The 21,271-nt window shown below is 48.7% G+C and overlaps 1 protein-coding gene across 1 annotated transcript in view; it reads right to left on the reverse strand.

The window, feature by feature from the left end:
• Cib4 (calcium and integrin binding family member 4) overlaps nt 1-7,988 on the reverse strand; it is a 53,969-nt gene extending 45,981 nt beyond the window's left edge. The window contains exons 1-2 of the mRNA XM_055625070.1: nt 7,935-7,988; nt 7,668-7,702 (exon numbers count right to left, since the gene is read on the reverse strand). Of these exons, the coding sequence (XP_055481045.1) occupies nt 7,668-7,702; nt 7,935-7,988 (89 nt within the window). The remainder of the gene's footprint in view (nt 1-7,667; nt 7,703-7,934) is intronic.
• Nucleotides 7,989-21,271: the final 13,283 nt, after the last annotated feature.

A 21,271-nucleotide genomic window follows, 5' to 3' on the forward strand; every position in this document is an offset into this window, starting at 1 on the left:
CCCTACTAAGTGTGAGAGCAGAGACCATAGATGTGGGTTCCATTCCTGGCCGTCCAATGGGAGGCAGTTCCTTTTCAGTGGCTCTGTGCTGACTTGGGAAGGCCTGGCAAATGGGAAGTGGACCAGGGTTTGGAGATGGGGGAGGGGGAGTGGAAGCATGACTCTGTCAATCTAGTAAGGGACCCTGAACTGTCCCCAGAGGCTCTGTGTAAGTATTCAGGGGGAGCCAAAAAGCAGGATGTAGAAGGTTGGGAGAGAATTCTAGAAGGTATGGGATGGGAAAGGTCACCTCAGATCAACAGGAAGAAAAGCCATTCCTGCTAGAGGTTCTATCCCTGCTACCTCTAAAGGAGCAAGGGCAGGCAGTCACAGGCAAAGAGAGCATTTTGTCATTATCGCTGTTAGAATTGCTGCCGGCCTTCCTTCCTTCCTTCTTTCCTTCCTTCCTCCCTCCCTCCCTCCCTCTCTTCCTTCCTTCCTTCCTTCCTTCCTTCCTTCCTTCCTTCCTTCCTCCTTTCCTTCCTTCATTATTTTTTCAGAAAGGGTCTCACTATGTAGCCCTGGCTAGCCTAAAACTCACTATATAGACCAAGCTTGCCTTGAACTCATAGAGATTTCCCTGCCTCTGCCTCCAAAGTGCTAGAATTAAGCATGTGTACCAACCATCATGACCAGCCAAAAAAGTCTACATTTTGCTAGGTGTGGAATGGGGGAGTTGAGGATGGGGGCTAAGAATCCATGTGCTTGTGCCTATGGAGTCCAGAGGTGGGTGTTCTGTCTTATTCTGCAACTTTTCATCCCTCTCATTGAACCCAGATCTCAGCTAGGCAACCTGGACACGGAGCTGTGGGGATTCTGTCTCTGTGTCTCCACCCTCGAGTCAAAGCACTGCTTAGCATTTCCACAGAGGCCCTGGGGACTGAACTCAGATATCAAGCTTGCGCACTAAATCAACTGAGCATCTCCCCAGCTCCTCACTAGGTTTAAGCCTTCCTGTCAACACACGCTGGCCGTGTGTACCTAGGGTGACTGCTCTTCCATCTGTACCATAGCGAGGACCCAGCAAGGCAGGGGCCACTCCTTTATAGAAAACAGGAGGTTGATTCTGACTTGCCCAATGTCACATGGCTGTGGGTGTTAAAACGTGAGCTGCAGACACCAGAGCTCTTGCCCAGAAGCCCAGAGAAGGTGGTCTGGGAAGACCTGCAGTTGTCACCAACCTTCTTCTGACAACACACTGTACCCTAGGCATACTCAGACATGTCACCCTCCTAGCATCTTCCCAACGGTCCCTGTGGGAGAGGTGTAGTAAACTCTTTGTGGATGGGTAAACTGAGGCTTAGGGAGTTTACCTAGTGTGCCAAGGTCATATAACTGGGAAGAAACAAGGGTGGGTGACTGAGCCCTAAAATGGGGTTATTTGAGTTGTGATGTCTCCCCTTGAGGGGTCCACTACACCTCTACCCCCACCCCAGGAGAGAGGCCCTGTGCACCCATCCCCAGACACTGGGCAAGGGTGTTGCACTGGGCCCTGCCCAGGCTCCATGCCTTCCCAGACAGCCACAGGGACCAGCTGTCCACAGATGAATCACGGCCGCATCTCGGCTGCCACAGAATGTTCTCCTCCTCCAAATATGGATCAGCCAGCTTGAAATGGAGCTCTGAATTAATCACTAATGGACTCAAAAGTCAAGGCCATTTGAGAAACTCACACGTTCAGCCTGCCAACAGCCAGGCAGCCTGGGTGTGGCTTGTTTCCACACTTGGCTCTGAGACAAGAGAAGGGCTCACAGTCTGCTTGCTGAGAGCTACCTCTCCATGTGACCCTGGACCTCAGTTTCCCCACAGCCTCACAACCCACAGCCTCAGTTTCCCATGTGAAATGAGTGTTTTCCCCTGTCTGGGTTCTTGCACTCAGGTATCTGTGACTCTGAAAGTCTGTTCCCCTCTCTGACACCCTATCATCCACTGCCTCTGAGACTTTTTAGTTTAGTGAGTCTCAAATGGAGTTCTCTGTTAAAATTCTGCAGGAATTTGTAAAAGGGTCTGTACCCTGCTTGTCTTTGGGGTTCTTATTCAAGCCCAGAACAACACACAGGTTCTACAAAGCTTTCCGACACTTCTCCTGGACCTGCAAGACCAAGATCAGAGATTTAGTGTAAGCCTCTGGTCCCCGCCTGGGCTCAGCTGTCTGGGCTCTTCCATCCCATTGGCCAATAGCCTATCGCCTTATGGTATAGCCCACAGATATTTATAAACAGCCCTTCTTTAGCCCAAACATACAGATTTTCATTTCCAAGCTGTGTGACCCCAGGAAAATCACTGTCTTTCTCTGAGCCAGTTTCCTCATTTGCAGACAAGAAATAATGGTGCAGTCGCAACAGCTGTGTGTGCTCAGCCTGAGCTGAGTGTATATTGCTCATACCATGACATGTTATCTCCTTGGCCTAATGATGGCTTTGTAAGATTGGGCCCTGGATCCCCCCTCACATTGTTTCATAGCGTGGAAACCGAGGCCCAATCACATAGCTAGAAAGTGGCAGAGCTGAGCCTTAACCCAGGCTCTTGGCTCCCAGGAAGAAAACTTGCGATATTCCACAGTTTTCCCAGGGAACTCCAGTGGCTGATAGGTAGATCAGGAGACGGAGACTGGAATGTCTGGGGACTCTCCTAAGATGAAAGAGTGGCTTCATAGAGAGCATTTGCCTAGCATGTGGGTTTCCCCATGGTCAGTCCCCAATAGGAAGGAAGGAAGGAAGGAAGGAAGGAAGGAAGGAAGGAAGGAAGGAAGGAAGGAAGGAAGGAAGGAAAAAAGGAAGAGAGGAAGGACAGATGGATGAATCAGCCTGAGCAGGGTCTGGAAACGACGCTTCAACCCATCCTTAACCCAGAGATTCCAAGTGTCATGGATTCATCTAAAGGGCTCAGCCTGAGCCAAGTGGACCAGGGCTCACGTCACAGTGTATGTGGATCTGGTAACCCATTATGTGCTTATTCATGTGGAGAAGAGGTGAGACATCTTACCCAGATCACTGCCTTCCCCATTTTTTTTTTTTTTACCAGTGGACCACCACCATTCACCTGGACCATCTTTGAGTCCACTTAAGAAAAACTGTTCAAAAGTGACCAGGGCTTGGTGTGGTCTAACTTGACCATCGTGGCTCATAATGGTCCTTTTTCCCCTAGAACTAGAACTAAACACTTTCTGAGCCCATGCCATGGATCAGTGTCGAAGCTGTTTCCTTCCTTTAGCTGTGATGCACCCCTAACTCAGACATGTTCGGGACCCTGGATGCCTCTGACGAGCTGGTTGGTTTGCAGCAGGTGTTCTTCCCTTCCGGGTATCGTCCTGCATCTGTGTGTATAAGCAGCCATCCCTTACTCCAGAAGCCAGTAGCTTCTCCCAGCCCTCAGTCTAGTTTTCCAAAGCAATACACTGCAACAGGCTAAAAACATAAGCACTACAAAGCCTACAGTCAGGATGACTTATATTCTGTATCCACACTTATCTACCCTGTTCTCCAGGGGCATTTTACAAACAACTTATTATTTCTCTTGGTTTTTTTTCTTAATATTTATATAACATTTCTAAGTACTATGCTAATGCTTTCACTTGTCAGTACCACTTCATTACAGACATTATCTTATGACATGTCCCTATTAACGGGAGGAGTTATTTCTCTAGCTACGTCTCCTTTCCCGATGTCCCAATTTAAAACAATTTGCCTGAATCGATATTCCGTATTTACCGTATTGCTATTATATTTTATTTATTAGTCAAGCATCGCTCATGGCTCATTTCCCCTGTGTAACATGATTACATTCTTTTCCTTGCAAAGCCTTTTGTTTTTCCCAGAGTTAACCATTGCTTTGTTTTCTTTTTCTTAGATTGCAGTGAACCTACCATTAGTTTATCTACCAAACTTTCAGCAGCTCTAGAAAGAGCCAGTTGTTCTCCAGGCCTGTTTCCATTGTCCTGCTTGAGCTTTTCCTAATTACCATCCTTGCAATTAAATTTTCCATCCCCTATGGTAGTATCCTTTCTTCTCTGGACACTGTGTTTTTTGTGTTTGGTTACTTAATTTTAGCTAAGCAAATCTGAAATGTCACGATGGTGGGATGATGTGTGCTCTTTTGTTCCCCGTTGACATGTAGAGGTCCTTGGCCTTCAAGTCAGACTTGCAACAAGGCTTTGAAGGTTAAGTGGGAGACCCCTTGTTCTTCACTGTGCTTGGTGGGCCCAGCAGCCAGCCCAGATAGAACTCCTATCCAGATGGTGAGCTGGTCTTCCACTGGAGCGGGCAGGACTGCCAAGCGGATCATAGGCAGGAGGTAGACTTCTCCAAGGCTCTCAGCTCCCTAGGCCTTTCTGAGTTTTGATTCTGTCACTCCAGGCCCTGCAGATCAGGTTCTTTCAGCTTTCTGCTCAGCTGAGTCTGTTTTAGAATCTATCTACTTGGTGCTTCTCATACTTATGTTGGCATTTCTCATCTATGTTTGTGTGTGTGTGTGTGTGTGTGTGTGCGCGCGCGCGCGCATGCTTACAGTTTTTTCCCTTCTTTTAAAAACATGCCTTTGGTAGAGGGGACAGACAAGCGATGCTCATTTCCTGCAAGCTCCCTGCCCTTTGCTTTCCTGATTTAATAGTGTAATCTTGAACATCATACTTCTAAGATTCTCCATGGAGGCTCCGGCCACTCAAGATGGAATCCTGCTGGTGGGTGAATTAGCATCTGTTTCCTGGGCCATCATGACGCAAGTTGAATGTCCAAGTCAAAGTGTCTTTCTCATTTTGAAACACAGCAGCCGAGCACCTTCATCATTTGAGGTCATCGTCCATATCTTCAGCTGCTCCTCAGGCTCTGATCTCCTCTGGCTGGGGTGTCACCTTTGCTGAGGGAGCAGGACCCTCTCCAGTATCACCCTGCCACCTTGGGGTTTCTGTCCCCCTGCTCTCGTTCATCTTATCTGAAGGTGTGCAGTCTGGAGACAGATGTAGAGTAGGGGTTGAGCCACCACATCCTCCATGTCTTCATTAGGCAGTGTACCCAACATTCCCTGCCCGCCCAACTCTCTTCTCCATGGCCCCAAAGCCTTCTGGCAGGAGCTACCTAAAGTGAGGCTTGGGCTCATTGTGCTCAGGCTTGGAGCCACCAGCCAGACAGGGCTAGAAGGAGCTTCAAGAGAAGCTTGTGGGACAGGTCTGAGCTGACGCAAAGCTTTCCCTAGCAACATTTCAACAGTTGCACCTTTTCCACGGGGAAGTGTCATCAAACTTGGGGCTCACAGACTGTTCCCCTGAGCAAGGTTTGGCTCCTCATCCTTCAGAAGCCAATCAAAGGAGCCAAATCAATAGCAGAAAACAGAAAAGGATTTATTCAACATGGCCACACTGGGAAGAGGGACAAAAGGGATCCAGCGGCTCTCCAGGTCATGTTCAGCTAGGTTGAAGTTCAGGTAGACAGCCGAGGACACACACACATGCACAGCTCAGCAGTACTGGTCAAAGTGGGGTCCCACCCACCTCTGACCCATCATTATCTGGGCTCCAGTCTCATCCTGTAAAGTGGCTTGACAAGTGGTTAGAACTCTTTCATGGAGACAAGTTCACCTTATAGCTGGTACCTTTTCCTTCTCCTAGCAAGAGATTCCTGGGAAGATTCCCATTTCTTAGCGATCTGTTATGTGAATAATCTGATAGACTGAGAGACACAGTGTCTCATTAGAATATCTTTTATTTCTGCCAGGCCAGTTACATAAACTCACTGTATTTTTCATTGCTCTGGCAGAATACCTTACCAAAATAACTTATGAGAAGGAAGGCTTGCTTGGTTCATGGTTCAAAGGTGTAACCTCCTCATCTCCATGGTGGAGATGAACATGGTGGCTGGGGCAGCTGGGATGTTGGGTCTCTAGTCCTGAGGAACTTATGGGAAGACCTAGCAAATCCTAGTGGATCAGGAGAAAAAGAGTCTGGAAACAGAAGTTTCCACAACCTTCAGGATCCGCTCCTACAGCCCTACATTTGTCGGCAGCGAGGCCCCACACCCTAAAGATTCCATAACCTCCTGAAATAGCATCCCCAGCAGGAGATGGAGTGTTCAAACACACGAGCCTGCCGGCGCATTTACATCCAAACCATAATAAGCACCTTTGATGGGGATGGGAGCAGGCTGGGAAGAGGATCTGAAAGTTGCCAGCTCAAGACCTGGGTGTTCAGCTCACCCAGGATTCAGCTCACTAAGGATTACTTGCTTCCAAGGACCTCAGGAGGCTCACACAGAGCAAAGGAAAATAGGGGGAATGATGCTCAAGAGGAAAAACATGGCTGCCATCCATATGCTCTCTCCCAAAGTCTTCACCGTCATCATCACAACCACCCAACAGGCTAAATAAAATCCACAACAGGGTCTGGTATTGGATTACAGTTCATCAAAGTAGGGGAAAGAGCCAGAGCCACTGAGGAAGGATGAATGGCTTTCTTTCTATATGCTTCATATAAAAACTGGCGAAGAGGACAACTCAGAAAAGAAAAAAAAGACAGAGGCACAGAACAAAACGAATGAGATGCAGGCACAGGAAGCAATGATGTAAGTGGGTGAGGGATTCATGAAGGTATGTGCGTGGACAGTTCTCTTGGGAGCCTGGATGATAAGCCGACAATGAGCCAGCCTGAGCTTAGTCAGGAAGAAGGGCCCCCGGGAGAGAACGGAGACGTGGGCTTTTCATTTAGAACCTGTGTCCTATTTGAATTTCCTAGCCATATTTTAAAAGTTTCTTTTCCTCTTGTTTTCTTTTTTCATGCAAATGTTACTTCCTAGAAAAATATCAGTAGGGATTAGGTGAGTAGTAGGATGCAGCTCATTTGGAGTTTTTCCTTTTTTTTTTTTTTTTTTTTTTAGAAAAGTGAGTTCAGAGTATGACTCAGTGGCAGAGTCCTTGGCTAGCGCGTGTGAAACTCTAGCTTGGATTACCAATATGGGGGGAAAAAGGTAAATAAGTAACATTTTTAAGAGGAAAGGTAGCACACGACCTCAAGATTGTCCCCGGTCTCCAGAGCTCTTCGTTACTTAGCTACCTCTATTGTGCCTGGAGAGTCTGATGCTTGCGGTGTTTGGGACAGGTCAGTCCAAGAAGCGCCAATGAGGACAAAGGGTGTGTGTGTGTGTGTGTGTGTGTGTGTCCAGGGCAGGGTCTAAATGGTCTCCTCATTCCCATCTTCACTGTCTTCCCTCAGAAGTGTTCTGGAAAGCTCCCCGATACACCACACAGCATTGCTGAGCACCTGGCTACAAGGACATCTACCCCGGTCGTCCCATGCCCTGTGATGCTATTTGTCACATCAACATTCTGGATGGAAAAGTCTTTGGCGAAGAGCTTTCCGACGGGGCAGAGCCCTGCTTGAGAATACATTCTCTGCTCCCACTGTATCTGGCACAGAGCAGGCTCTGGAAGGAGGCCTGAGGACGGTGGCAGCAGGAAGAGGGGACAGGGAGCAGAATGAGTGTCTATGATGCTTCCAACTTCACTGGACCAGTGAATGGCCCCAACAGGCTCATCCTACACTTTCTAAGCCTTTCTTCATTTTCCTCAGGGCCAGCATGAAACCGTATCAGGAAAGAACCCAGCTCGGGGAAAGGGAAAGGAGGACCGGGATCTTTACTCACCACAGAATCTCATTTCTCGTCAGGAACGTCAGAGCCTGCAACAAATCAGAGAGGTGACCTACCACTCAATCCAATCCCAGCCAAACCTTTGGCTCTAGGGCAGGAGATATGGGGTAAGAGGGTCTGAATCACGTGGATACAAGTTTAGCGTAAGCAAGAGGCATCATTGCTGGCCTGGCAAATTTCAGAGCTTCAGGCAAGAGTTCCCTCCTCTTTGTCCCTGGGAAGCTCTTGGTTCTGTACCAAATTCGTGACCCCACTACCCACCTGGTACTCTTCCAGGTCCTCCCACTGCATCTGGTACCTCAAACACTGCCCCATTGCCAACCCAGCCTCCTCCTGCCAGCAAGTACAACTTCTGCCTCCAAGGCCTCAGCAGCTGGTACAGTCCGTTGATTTGGTTGCCATGGTAACCAGCATTCCACCTTCTGCCCCTGAGTTGGCAAACAGGTTTCTTTTTTTTTTTTTTTTTTTTTTCTGCCCTGACTAAGAAACATCACCTCCAAAACAACAAACAGAAAGGCAGGCCAAAAGCGGTCCTGAGACTGTTGACTCAGGGAGTCACAATGCCTGGGACTGAATCCCAGACCTGCCACGTGCTTTCTGTGTGACCTGGGGCAAGCTATGCGACCTCTGTGATGTTTTTTGCCCTTCCCTCTTCAAGGGGACAACAGTCACAGGACCCTGGTGGATTCACTGAGTTGATGCATGCAACAATTATTGACACGTAAGGAAGTGCTCGCTAAGTGTTAGAGCCAGATCCCGAGTACTGTGCGGGGTGTGGCCTACAGAGATGGAAACGTAGACCCTGACTTCCGAGGACAGCCTACAAGACACAGAAGGGTACTTTATGCCATCTGTCTGAGTCCATGCAGGAGCAGAGGGTGCATTCCAATTTGGATGACGCAAAGGGATTCTACACATAGATGAGGTCAAAGGTAAAAAACTACCAAGATGGGACGGAGGTCAGAGTCCCTGAGCCGCAGAGCTGCTCTGGTTCTGGCCAAGGGCACATAGACTGAGCACCCCTGCCTCACACTCTGACTTTCTGGGGGACAGAAAGCAAGGTAGAACGGGGCCAGACTGTGGATCAGGAAACACACACACGAAACAAAAGCAAAAATCAAAAGCCAGAAGATACACAGCACTGCCATTGGCACTGAAGTTCTGAGGGTCTCCCGGAAGTCCTCTCCTGGTTCTCCTCCAGAGGACTTGTTCTGCATACCCACCCTCATGGGACACACAATAGTACTCTTCTGCCTACAGCATATCCAACCACAGCTTGTCCTGGGAGGGGTCTGGGATTCTGACGTGGTGAATCCTCTAGAAATGCGCCTGCATACTGGTTCCTATCTTTCCTGTACAGAAGCAAAGGCCCGGAAGAAGGAAGTCTGACCATCACCCCTTCACTTACTGAACAGGCCCCAGTGCCAGGCGTTTAACATGACCCTGGCGAGAAGCAACTCTTAAGAGTTAGAAACGACCTCTAAGAAACATCTGCTCTCCATGGGCCCACGCTATGCGCACACCTGGCTCCCATATACACACGCCAGGTACGCGCACATCCTTGGAGTTGGAAGCCGATGTTAACAGGGGTAACATGAATATACAGAAACTGCAGATCGAGAAGACAGGCACGTCCTACCCCTTGATTTTGTAACACCTATGAAGTTCAGGTTTGAAAACTGTGCAATGTTTCAAGTAAGTCCTCAGCTTTGTGGGCCACATTTATAGCTACCTTACAGTACATGTAGCCTTTGAACTATAGGCCAGACTTGCCTGGTTGTATACAGTGACACTTAATAGCTATTATATGTGGTAGTCAGGAACCTAAACCTTTGAAATATCAAAGGCCGGGCTTTGTCACTTTAAACAAATCATAAAACTACTGTGAGCCTCAGTTGCTATCTCTAAAACGAGACTTAGAAGTGCCTTCTTTCTAAAATTGCAAGGATGAAAAAGAATGACAAAGTTGTAGCTTTTGTTGTTGTTTAATCAAAATGCCTGGTGTAAACTGAGCACTTGAAAGAGGGAAAACAATATTGCTTTAAAAGTTGAGCCCTGGAGGATGTGTAGGCCTTTCGCAGGCAGGCGCTCATTAAATGCCATCCAAACTTGACCCCTTGAGACTGCCAGGTGCATCTGCCCAAAGCTGGGTCCGCTCCTGCTTGCCGAAGCTCATGGGATTCTTGCTCCCTTGCTCTGGGGACTTGAGAGTTGATGAGTTGAAGGGGTGCTCTGGAGCTAGGCAAGCTGCAGGTCTAGGACACCCAGGGAAGCCTGGGAGTCTTTGAGATGGCATCCTGGCAGGCTGTACCCTTCTCCACCCAGTCTCTTTTAGGCATCCTGATTATACAAGGGTCAGCAACTTGGCACCAGCCTGTTGTGTCTTTTACACCCCACTGACCCTTGCTAAAAAAACAGCAAAAGGAGAGGAGAGATCTGCCAGGCAGCCCAGAGCCCTTAGCTCCTCACGCAGCCCCTACAGAGGTAGACAGGAAGACTGGTGAAGAACACAGATGACTTTTTGCCCTTCCCAGGCACACTCCAGGAATCTGAACCCACAGCCCTCAAGAAGCTACAGTGCAACAAGAGACAGAAAACAAGGGCCAGGCTGGAGGCCAACAGTGGAGCTGCTGGGCATCCTCAAGTGTCCAAAAGAGAGCCATTGGAACAGAAGCCTGAGTGACAGCACGGAGCCAGGTTGGGAAGATGGGGACAGTGTTCCAGGCCCAGGAGGCAGTGGAACCCAGCCAGAACTGCATAACACCGTACGGATTTTTCATGTTTGTTTTATAGGGTACCTTCCCTTCTGAAAATGATGTGGCTTTGTCATTTACAACTGGGATATAAAGATGCCCTTATAAACATAGCTCTTTAATGAAAAGAAATAGGAGCCCTTTTAAAGAAAAATATTAAGGGAATAATTTTTACAGGTGGTAGAGGAATGCACCAGAAGTTACAAGGTTCTCTGTGCTCTCTCGCTCTGTCTCTCTCTCTCTCTGTCTCTCTCTCTCTCTCTCTCTCACACACACACACACACACACACACACACACACACACACACACACACACACAGAAAGCCAAGGTACACCAGCCCTGCTAGCTCCTCTGGCTTTCACCTTCTCCACCCACATGCATCTCCCCCCCCCACCCCCAAAGCCCTGCAACTCCATCCTAGCCGTCCTTTTATTGGTTCTCACCAATAACAATAGCAGCGATAAGAATGTCACCTTGCATTTGCATATCCCTTTACAGTTCCAAATGCTTTTATGTGCACCATCTCATTTGCCCAGGGAATAAAAGACCACGCTTTTTTTAAAAAGAAGAGAAGGAAAGAAAGAAAAAGAAAAATTCTCCCTGTGAGGTTCTGCCTCCAGCGTGTTAGGCAACCTGTGCCCCTCCCCCAGCCCACTGTGCTCCTGGACGCCCATGGTGCCACAGTGATTTTAGCAGAGGTGTAATTGAGCATCAAGGAGGGTCTGCCTGACACAGGTTTCTGTCACTTTTTGGGGATCTGTACAGATTCTTGAAATTCCAGCCCCTGCCCCAACTTGATTTTACTTTTACTTGTCTTGTCAAATTCAGCAGTCATTGGAAAGACTGGCATCCAGGCTATGTAAGGGAATCTCACAATTTAACAACACAAAGAAATAAGCTAACTGAAAAAAGGGGGGGTGATGAGTAGAGCTGAAATGGGTTTGAGAGATGGCTCAGTGATTAAGAACACTTGCAGTTTATACTGCTCTTGCAAAGGAACTGAGTTCAGTTCCCAGCACCCACATTACGTGGCTCACAACTGTCTGTAACCCAGCTTTAAGGGATTTGATGTCCTCTTCTGGATTCCATAAGCACCTGGATTTATGTATACACACACACACTTTAAAATAAAATAAACCTTTAACATTTAATTTAACTTAAAATGAGCCAAGAATATGAATAGGCATATCTCCAAGAAGATAAGGGAATGTCTTAGGAGTCCATGAAAAGCACGTCAACATCATTAGCCATTGGGGGCTTGGTGCAAATCAAACCTACACTAGGCTGTCCCTTCACACCCACCGGGATGGCTGCTTTAAACGGAAAAACAGCAGTGTGCTCACAGCGGCAAACTCCACAATCGCCGGAAGTGGAAGCAAGCCCGAAGCCCATCAACCTGTGCGAATCTATAAAGTAGAATAGTGCTTGGTGCTATGACGGGTGAGGCATGGCCCCACGAAACAGCATGCATTAGAAACAGTCACCAAGACCATACAGCGCGTGCATGGCTCCCCTGCTTAAGATGTGCAGACGACGTGGCCAAATCCATACAGGCAGAAAGTAGACTGGTAGTTTTCAGGGGCTAAGGAGCAGGAAGACCAGCGGTGACTGAATGCAAATGAGGACCAAGTCTCTTTATGGGTAGATGAATATGTTCTAAAATTAAATGGTGGTACAACCCCGAGTAGCTTAAAACCCGCGAAGTTACATACTTTACGGGAGTGAATTGTATGGGGCGTCAATTATACCTTAAAGCTGTTATTTTAAAAATGACAAGGCGTGTTCAAGTGCTAGCCCAAGGCTTGTAAGCCACCATAAATATTATTGAAAAATTTGTGAGTGAATTCAGATCTATGCCCTCAGCGCAGTCCCCTAAACCCAGGGGCCCCACCCACAGCCACCACTCCCTACTCGGCCAGCTGGCTCCGATCTGCGTGCTTCCAACAGTCAGCCAGGCTACACTTGGTCAGCTTTGTCCACAGGTAGGAGTTCGTGATTTCCTCCCTGACAAGTGGCAGGCCTTCGGGAACCCATCTTGGTTTCTCCAAGGCTATATCCCCAGTAAGAATGAGGGTGGCAAGGGTGTCTCGAAGGAGGGCTGCTCTTGGGACAAATGTACCCAAAGATGGAGAACCAGGGTGCTTGGAAACATCCCTAGAGCCCTGGGAATCTGGAAGCCGCCCTGCTTTCCCACGGCAGAGACGTCTAGACTCCCGCCCTGATCATCCGCTTAAGCCCTGGACCAGCACAGTGCAGAGCACAAGTGCTCATCCTACACGCTTGCGCCAAGGCAGAGCTCCAGGCTTCCGCAGTCCCATAGCACAGTGCAAGGCTCTAGAAGGTTCCCCCAGGGACAGGGTGTAGAGGGCAGGGGAGCTCAGCAGCCTAGCCCCTGATGCAGAGCTCGTTGGTGCTTTCCCAGAGTCAGAAGGAACCCGGGGCTCAGTGCACTGCCCACATTACCCAGAAGGCTAAGCGCAGACGATGTGACCAGACGATACCGTGAGATCTAGACTTTCGCGGGTGTTCTCCCCTTAGCCTTCCTCTAAGACGCTACTCTTCCTTTAGTCTCTCCTGTTCACATTGCCTGGGGGAAATAAACAGCTAGGGGTGGGGTGGGGGTTGAGATAAGTGGCCTATATTTCGGTCCCCCCCTTTCCTTTTTCAAAAATAAGTCAGACATTTGACCATCAGAAGGGAAGGTTAACGGGAGCAGAGACTCGAGTTTATGGAAAGGCAAATGAAGGGCTAGAGAGACAGCTGAGCAGCGAGACACTTGCTGTGTAAGCCTGGTTCCTCAGAACCCACATAAAGACACACACACACACACACACACACACACACACACACACACACACACACGGGGTGGAGACTTTAAAATGTTAAGGCGTTGGGGAGATGGCTCAGTCAGCACAGTGCCTGCCATGAAAGCACAAGGGCCCGAGTTCTAATCTCCAGGTATCTATCCAGTTCAGAAAGGGGCGGGGGGGGCACAATCCTGAGCATGTGGCTGTGATCCTAGCTCAATCCAATCAGCGGGCTCAGGGAGAGATCCCTGCTTCAGAAGGGAAAAAGGAACAGCAATAGGGGAAGAGTCCTGTCTACCTCTAGTCCCTCCTACGCAGATGAAGACAGAGGCCACGTGCCATGCCGCCAGGAAGGCTGGCGAGGGTCCCGCACAGAGAGGCTCACACTGCTTTGCCCGGTGCAGGACACTTCATCCCAGTGTCCAGCCTGATGGCGCTCGGGGACTGGCCAGACAGCTGTTTGCTTCCCGGTGCTTCTCTTAGCCTGGATAACAGACACCCCTGTTTTCAATGGCCCTGGATCCTGAAAACCTCCTCAGGAAAAAAAAAGAAAAAGAAAAAAAAAAGTGAGTATCCTTGGCATTCAAAGAACATGAAAGACTGGGGACAGAGGATGGAGGAAACATTCTTGGGCCCTGGACAAGGGTGACCTTGCCCTTTTCCAACTTGCATCAGATGCCCCGGTGTCCCACGTCACACCCTGGCTTCCGGCACTGTCACATGAACAGGTCCACGTGAGCGTAAGCCATCTCCCAGTGACTGAGCATTGCCTCACCAACTCTGCAGCCTTCAATTTCTGTCCTGGAATTTTCTATTAAGAGAGAAATCTTGAGGAACTGGAGAGATGGCTCAGCTGTTAACAGCACCAGCGGCTTCTGCAAAGGACCTGGGTTCCTTTCCTGGCATCCACATGGTGGCCCACGACTGTCTGTAACTCCATTTCCAGTCTATCTGACACTCCTCTACACACATGGAGCACAGATATACATTCAGGCAAACCACTCATATAATTAGTTAGTTAATTAATTAATTAATCCCCTCCATCTATGTGTAGACAGCAGCTAGGTTCCATGTGATGGTTCTGGGTGACCTTCAGCCAAGTGGAGATGGGAGCTAGGAGTGCTTTGGGGAGACAGCTCTAGGATTTCAGCAGGTCTAAGTCTAGATTTCAGCATGATCTTAAAGGGGTGCATGCCTGGATAGTAACCTGTCTCTCCATCCTGGGATCAGCTCTCAGAAGACCTACAAAAAAAGACCTGTATCAGAGTTTGCTTTCATTGACACTATCCTAGAAGGTCCTGAGAAAGTGGAGAGCAGCTAGCTACAGGACAAGAAAGGGGACTCCAAAAACTTGCTCTCTCATTGGAACAGTTTTGAGCTTTTAATCTGGGAGTGTCATAGCCAGACCTTAGCAACAAGCCTTTGAGAACCCCGGCTTTACAGAGAAGCAGGCTGAGCTCCATGCTGAGACTCGCCTAGGACGCAGGAGCAAACTGCCCAACTGGTCCTGGAAGTCTGGTCTCTCCTTTTCCACAGACCTTCAAAAGCAGCTTGCTGAACGCCACAGAATCGATCTCATGAGATCCTGTCTGTGCTAATACCTCGTAAACAAACCAGCATGAGACAAGTGCTGCTTGTCATGGTTTGTACCAGGCCTGGGGCTGGAACTCAGAGCTGTGGGCTCCTGTCCCATGCTTCCTACTCAACAGTAAGACTGGCTTAGCTAGAGAATTCTTCTCTCTTCCACCTCTTCCTCCTCCTCCCCGCCTCCCCCCCAACCCCGTGTGTGTGTGTGTGTGTGTGTGTGTGTGTGTGTGTGTGTGTGTAAGCCAGAAGACAACCTCAGAAATCATTCCTCTGGCACCACTTTTTAATTTTTTTCCCAGTCAAGATCTCTCGCTGCCCTGAAACCCGTCAAGCAGGCTAGGCTGGCTGGCCAGCACTGGGGATCTGCGTCTCTCTGCCATCCCAGCACTGGGGAATACAGCATTGCTAATATGCCTGGCTTCTTCTACTTGGATTCTAGGTTTAGTCATAAGGTTACTGTTGACTCTTTTATTAAAGTGTGTCAGGTACTTCACTTGTGTTTGGAGATGGAGAGATGACCAAGATAGATCCAGTTGTTGGCCTTGAGGGATTAGACTTTGGTGAAGGAAAGCTGAACTGTTGGGTCATTCAATTTATCTATGGAGCAACGCCCGTGCTGTGGTCAGGGAGCAGGGACGTGAGTGACAGTGATAAGACAGTTATCTCATCCAAGGCTGAGGAAGGCTTTTCTGGGGAGAGGACATTGAGTTAGATTTGAGAGAACAGTAACAGAGGCAGACGTGGAAGAAAGTGCTTCCTGGTAATACAGAAGCATGAAAGAAGGCTCCCCCAAAAAAAGAAAAGAGGTGCTGGAAGAACAGAGAAGGCTGTGGAGTTGATGAGTCAAGGTCAAGGGCCAGGAGAGAGGGGCAGAAGATGGCTTGGGGCAGGTGGGCCACCAATGCTTTCTGTGAAAAATGACGGGGGGGGGGTCAGTATAGGGAGTCATGCTGAGACATGACATAATCTGATTTCTGTTTTCAAGGACTCACTTCCTCATACGTAGGGTGGCTGGTGAATGTGCTGGATGAAGGCCACGAGGCTGGGGAGAGGTGTGAGGAGACTACCAAGTAAGCCACAGGATGCCTGGACAAGGCTGATGTCTGAGGGAACTCAATGACATCATGTGACATCTCAAGAGGGATGGAATATGGGAGGGGAGGGAGCATGAACTGTGTGTGACCCCCAGGATGCTGACCCCCGTAGCCACAAGAAGGGAGTGCTGAAGAGTTGAGTGGAAAAACAAGATTTAAAATATGTCGTTTGAGATGTCTATGTGGCAGGCATATGGCGACGACAAGAGATATTGGGATTTAGGTCACCACAGAGCTCCTGGCTACAGACAGACATGAGGGAATGTCTGGGCATAGGTGGCATTGAAAGCTGCAGGTGAGATCAGCAAGGGATCCCAGGATGGAAAAACCAGGGTTCCTGCTCACCAGTAGCTATAAGGGAGCAGATAAAGCACCCCACTTTCTGGAATGGCAAAACAGCCTATCAGAGGCCAGCCTTCCCACTGGAAGCAAAATCCAAAGCCTCCTCCTTGAAGGTAGTCAGTACCGGAGGGATCAGTCCCCAAAGGGGAAGCATCTGGAGGTGGCGCTCAGTCCTGCTGTTCTTGAGGAGTCACAGAACTACAGAACAAATGAGAGTGAGGGATTATTGAGAGGGTTCTGCCACCCCTTAAGGTAGGGACATAAGTGAGGAGGCCAAAACGCTAGGCAAGGAAGACCTGAAGGCCATGATCTCTGGGAGAAATGAAGCACGGTGCTCAGAGCAGCCTCCTAGTCCGTGTTTGTTATCAGCTCCCTGAGCTGTGGCAGACCATCTTGATCTTGATAGCCCACCGAAAAGCAAGGGCCTTAACAAACAGGCAGGCTTGCACCTAGAACTCCAGCGAAGCTAGGTGTTGGGAGGAAGGGTGAGCCAGAAATAGAACAGCCCCCGCAGTCTGACCGCCAGCATCACAGCGGCCCAATCCCAGGCCGGATTAGGGTGACCTTCCGCTTTCCCAACTGCCTTCAGGAAGGCAAAAATAAATCCTCTGTGATGAGAGGTACATCAGTCAGATCCCAGAGTGTCTTCATAATAGAAACGCCCCACGGGGGATCCAGATCTTGGGCTTTTCTGATCCAGACTTTAAAATAGCTGTGATTAATACGGTTAAGAAAATAGATGACGAGGTGCAGAATTTCACAGGGAGCTGAAATCAAAAGGAGCAGGTGAAAATGGTGATGTAATACATAGGATTTGGAAATTGGTATCTCTTTAAAAATGGCTAACGAGGGCTGAGGGTACAGCTCCGTGGCAGAGGGTTTGACTAGCAGGCATGAAGTCCTGGTTCGGTCCTCGGCACCCCATCTTCCCCCTCCCCCAAAAAAGCTAACAGTTTCCCTCTATAGTTAGGAGAAAGGGCAGCCCAGTAGGTAGCCATGAGGCCCAAAAGGTCCAGCCTGCAAACAGGATGGATGGCAAATGGGGAGGCAGGACCAGAGATGAGATCCTGAATCGAAAACTTCAGGCAGATCCTCTGCCAATGCTGGGACTTGGATGTCGAAGGAAGAAATCAGAATTCTATTCCTCACATTAGGAGTAGACAGCAGAGATGTTTGTCTGTTTTGTCTTAGTTTCAGGATCAACTTAAAATGAGTTTAAGTTTTATCATTTAAAAAAATGATAAGGTTTTGTTTTTTTTAATCAAAATTGCTTTAAAATGCCAGGAGGTACAGTAGCCACTAAAGAACATCAATCTCTTTCTTCAAAAAGGGGAGATTAGAATTTATTTTTACTTTTTAAGGTGTGTGTGTGTGTGTGTGTGTGTGTGTGTGTGTGTGTGTGTGTGTACACGTGGACAGGCATGCACATGAATGAAGGTGCCCAGGGAGGTCAGAAGGGAACACTGGATCCCCCGAAAACTGCAACTAACAGGTGGTTTTTCTGGGAACTCGGCTCCTCTGCAAGAGCAGCAAGCCCTCTTCACCACAATGCCGTCTCTGGCCCTCACGTCAGCCGCTTCTAACTGTTTCTGCATCCCTTGCAAAGGTTCACCTTTTCGTGGGTTTCGTTATTGTTGTTTTAAACCAAATAATAGAAAGAGCCCATGTTATAGTTTGAGAACATAACATTGAGCTTTTAAACAGTCTTTTTTTTCTTGTTGAGCAAGACCTTTCGGCTGGTTTATTTTCTCCTTCCTTGTCTGACCTTGTAAACTACTTAATTGCGAAACGTGGTCTGTCTTGAGTGCCTCTTAGCACTAGATCCTTTAAAATAGGAGATTTTTCCATTGCATGGGAGACCAACAGCAACGTCTTCAACACGCATGTGCATGGAGCGGGGCCCCTGGTCACTCACTCAGGGCATGTGGTTCTCATCAGCTACCTCTCTCTCCTTGGCAGCCACCGGAGCAAGGACTTAACTTTCATTTAATGAATGTCCCCTCAGGTCCCTGGTACCGTGCTCTTATTTGCTACTTTACTTTTCTCTCAGTCTCTCATGACCCCATCTCTGCCTCATTTTTCCAAGAATGCCAGTCACTAGCCAGGCAAAACCAACTGAAGAAGGTGCCTATCTGACAGATCAGTAGAGCCTGAAGGAGGAAGTTGGCCCAAAGGCCTCTGGGAATTTGAGCAATAGAGGTGTGAGTATGAAATACCTCTAAAAAAGAAGGTTCTTGAAACTGTGTTGGTGGACGAAGAGGCTTTTCTCAGCCATGAAAACCTCCTCGTAATTTCCATCATACTTAGAATAAATTCTGACGCCTCAGCACGGTCTTTGAGGCGTCTCTTCATAGCTCTTCAGACTTATCCTGAGTGGCTCTTCCTCACTCACCCCATTCTGGCTTCACTAGTCTCTCCAGTTTCTCAAACTCTGGCATCCTGGAGCTCCTGGGACAACAGATCCTTACATGGCAGGAGGCTGGGGAGGAAGGAGGCTCAGAATAGCCTCTGTCCTCACAGGATACCTGGTTCCAGACACCTTGGAAGTTCCTGTCAGGGAAACGATAATCTTTCCAGGACCAGGACTGGCTCTGGGCCTCATTTAGTCCAATATCTTCCGCCCCCCCCCCCAGGGGAGGGACAAATTGGGGAAGCGTTGCCCATCACTTCAAATGGGCTCCTGGTCCCTAGCCCATTGGTCAGGGACCTGTGCTAGAAGCAGAGGGACTAAGTCTTCTGTCTCTACAGCACCTGGCAGTCTGAACTCCAATCTGACTTCTCTGGACACAACAGAGCTCTGGGTAAACCAAACAAGTATTTCTCCAGACCCTCTCAACAGTTGGTGTCCTTGAAGATGCTGGGGACCTGCTGAGGCTAATGATCATGGGTCTGAACTGCTAGCTGTGAGAGACCCTTGGCCGTACAGAATGGTATGAGAGACGGACCTAGGAGATCCGGAAAAGGTAGAAAGTGGAAAGTGGTTGCCCTATGGCTCCAGGCCATGGCTGTTCCTTCATCTTGGGAGGCAGCAGGAACTGGGAGATGAGGGCATTGCTTTTCCAGGAAGCTCTTGAACTGGAAAGGCAGGGTGGGACTAGGAATGTGCTGGTGAGTGACATGATGGGGCCAGATTGAGAGGATGCGACACATGGCCAGGTGGGTTGGGGAAACATCTTGAGGCTCTGGTCAACCTTGACCAGGAAAAAAGAAACAGGTACGATTCAAGCAACCATAAGCACTGTTCTAACTAAGTCTGCCCTCCAAGGAGACTGGGCTGGCTGTGTTCTAAATTCATTTTAAGGGGTGAGCAACCCTTTCCCAATTTGGGCCTCTGTCCCTCGTCTGAAAATAATTCATACCAAAGAGACAAATAATTTATACCAAAGAGGCCACCATCCTCTAGATGCCTGTAGAGACTAATAGGGGAAGCAGTTAGGACTAAAAAGGACCATGATTGCATTAAAGGAAAAAGCGGTTTCAAAGTTGGTCCTATGTGGGGTTCTGAACATGGCCCAGAGGCAGGCTGGAGCAGGAACAGGGCTGAAGCACTCCACAGAGGCTTCGTAGAGAGGCGAGGGAGTCTGTAGCGGGGGAGACAGAAACCTGGGGAGACAGAGTCTGAGGCTCAAAGAGATGAGGCAGCTTGTGAGAAGATGAGGATGTGAGTTGTACGCAATGTTTTTCTGCTAAGATGCAGTGCAGTTTCCCCAGTTCTGTGTGGAGAAAGCATGTTCCACACACCTTCCTCTGCTACGTTGAAGGAAATCAAGGGAAGAACTCTGTGCTTTACTTTTGTCTTGCTACAAAAAAATAAAATAAAAATAAAAAGAAGAGAAAATAGTCCCAGGAAGGAGGGAGCAATGGGAGGGAGGGAATGGAAAGAGAGGGATGGAGAGAGCAAGGGAGGGGGAGAGAGAGGGGGAGCGAGGGAGAAGCAGGCTATCAGAGAAGATGGGATTGGGCTCAAACCCCAGAGGTAGTGTAGACCGTTCTAGATTTCCTGTGGCTTGAGGGCTTAATCTACCTTCTCTCGTGCACAGAAAGGCATGATGGCCCCACTATGCATTCAGGTATTAATTTTGAACATAAGTCACTGACTGGCAGGGAAGAAGGCAGACAGAGCAGGACTCCTGAAGTCCACTGCAGGCAACATGGGCCTTGTGGAGGAGGCCATCCTCTCGGAGTCTAAATCAGGTCCGCTAGGGAGGTTTTTTTCTCCAGTTATGTTATCCGAGAACTACAGGAACCTTCACCAGATAGAGGGGGAAGTGGAATTGTCATTCTCTGTTAGGCACACACGCACACGCATGTACACACACACACACACACACACACACACACACACACACGCATGCACACATGCGCACACAGGAACGTAAATGTGCCCACACAAGTACACTCATACCTTTTCCTACATGACATAAATAGGCCTGGCCCCTCCATGTTTTCCCACTTTTCCCCGCTCTTTCCTAAAACTTCTTTTAAATTATGGATTGGCTCATTAACCGCCAGTTAAGATGACTGAGCAGCTTCCTCTGTAGCTCAGGGCGGTCCTGGTATCTCTTGACTGTAAAGGAGGGCACATTCCTTTCTCTCACCTGGAAACTGAGATTGACCCAGCTGCTGATCTCAGTGCTCCTTGAAGCTAACTCAAAGTATTGTGTTCTCTACAGAAGTGTGCATACTTTACCTCAGACAGAAACCATGTTGGAGGTCCTTCAGCAGATCCTACCAATGTCAGGAGGACTGTCAATTTTCTGCATCATGTACTTCAATGTGCCACACGCTGAGGAATGTTTCCCCAGAAAGCTAGAGCGGCATCTCCATCCAGAGCATGAGGACCTGGATGGAAAAGCCCTGGAAACCATTTTCCGTCTAAGAAGAATCAGGGATATGGAGTCTGGAGAAGGAAAGAGGGAGGTAAGCACACGGCCATTAGTGATGACGATTGCTTACACAGGAAAGAAATGAAACAAGGTAGATTAGGCAAGAAAAATGTTATTGGCTCATGTTA

This window comes from Psammomys obesus, unplaced genomic scaffold (assembly GCF_907164565.1).
Source record: "Psammomys obesus unplaced genomic scaffold, mPsaObe1.curated_primary_1811, whole genome shotgun sequence".
NCBI lineage: Eukaryota > Metazoa > Chordata > Mammalia > Rodentia > Muridae > Psammomys > Psammomys obesus.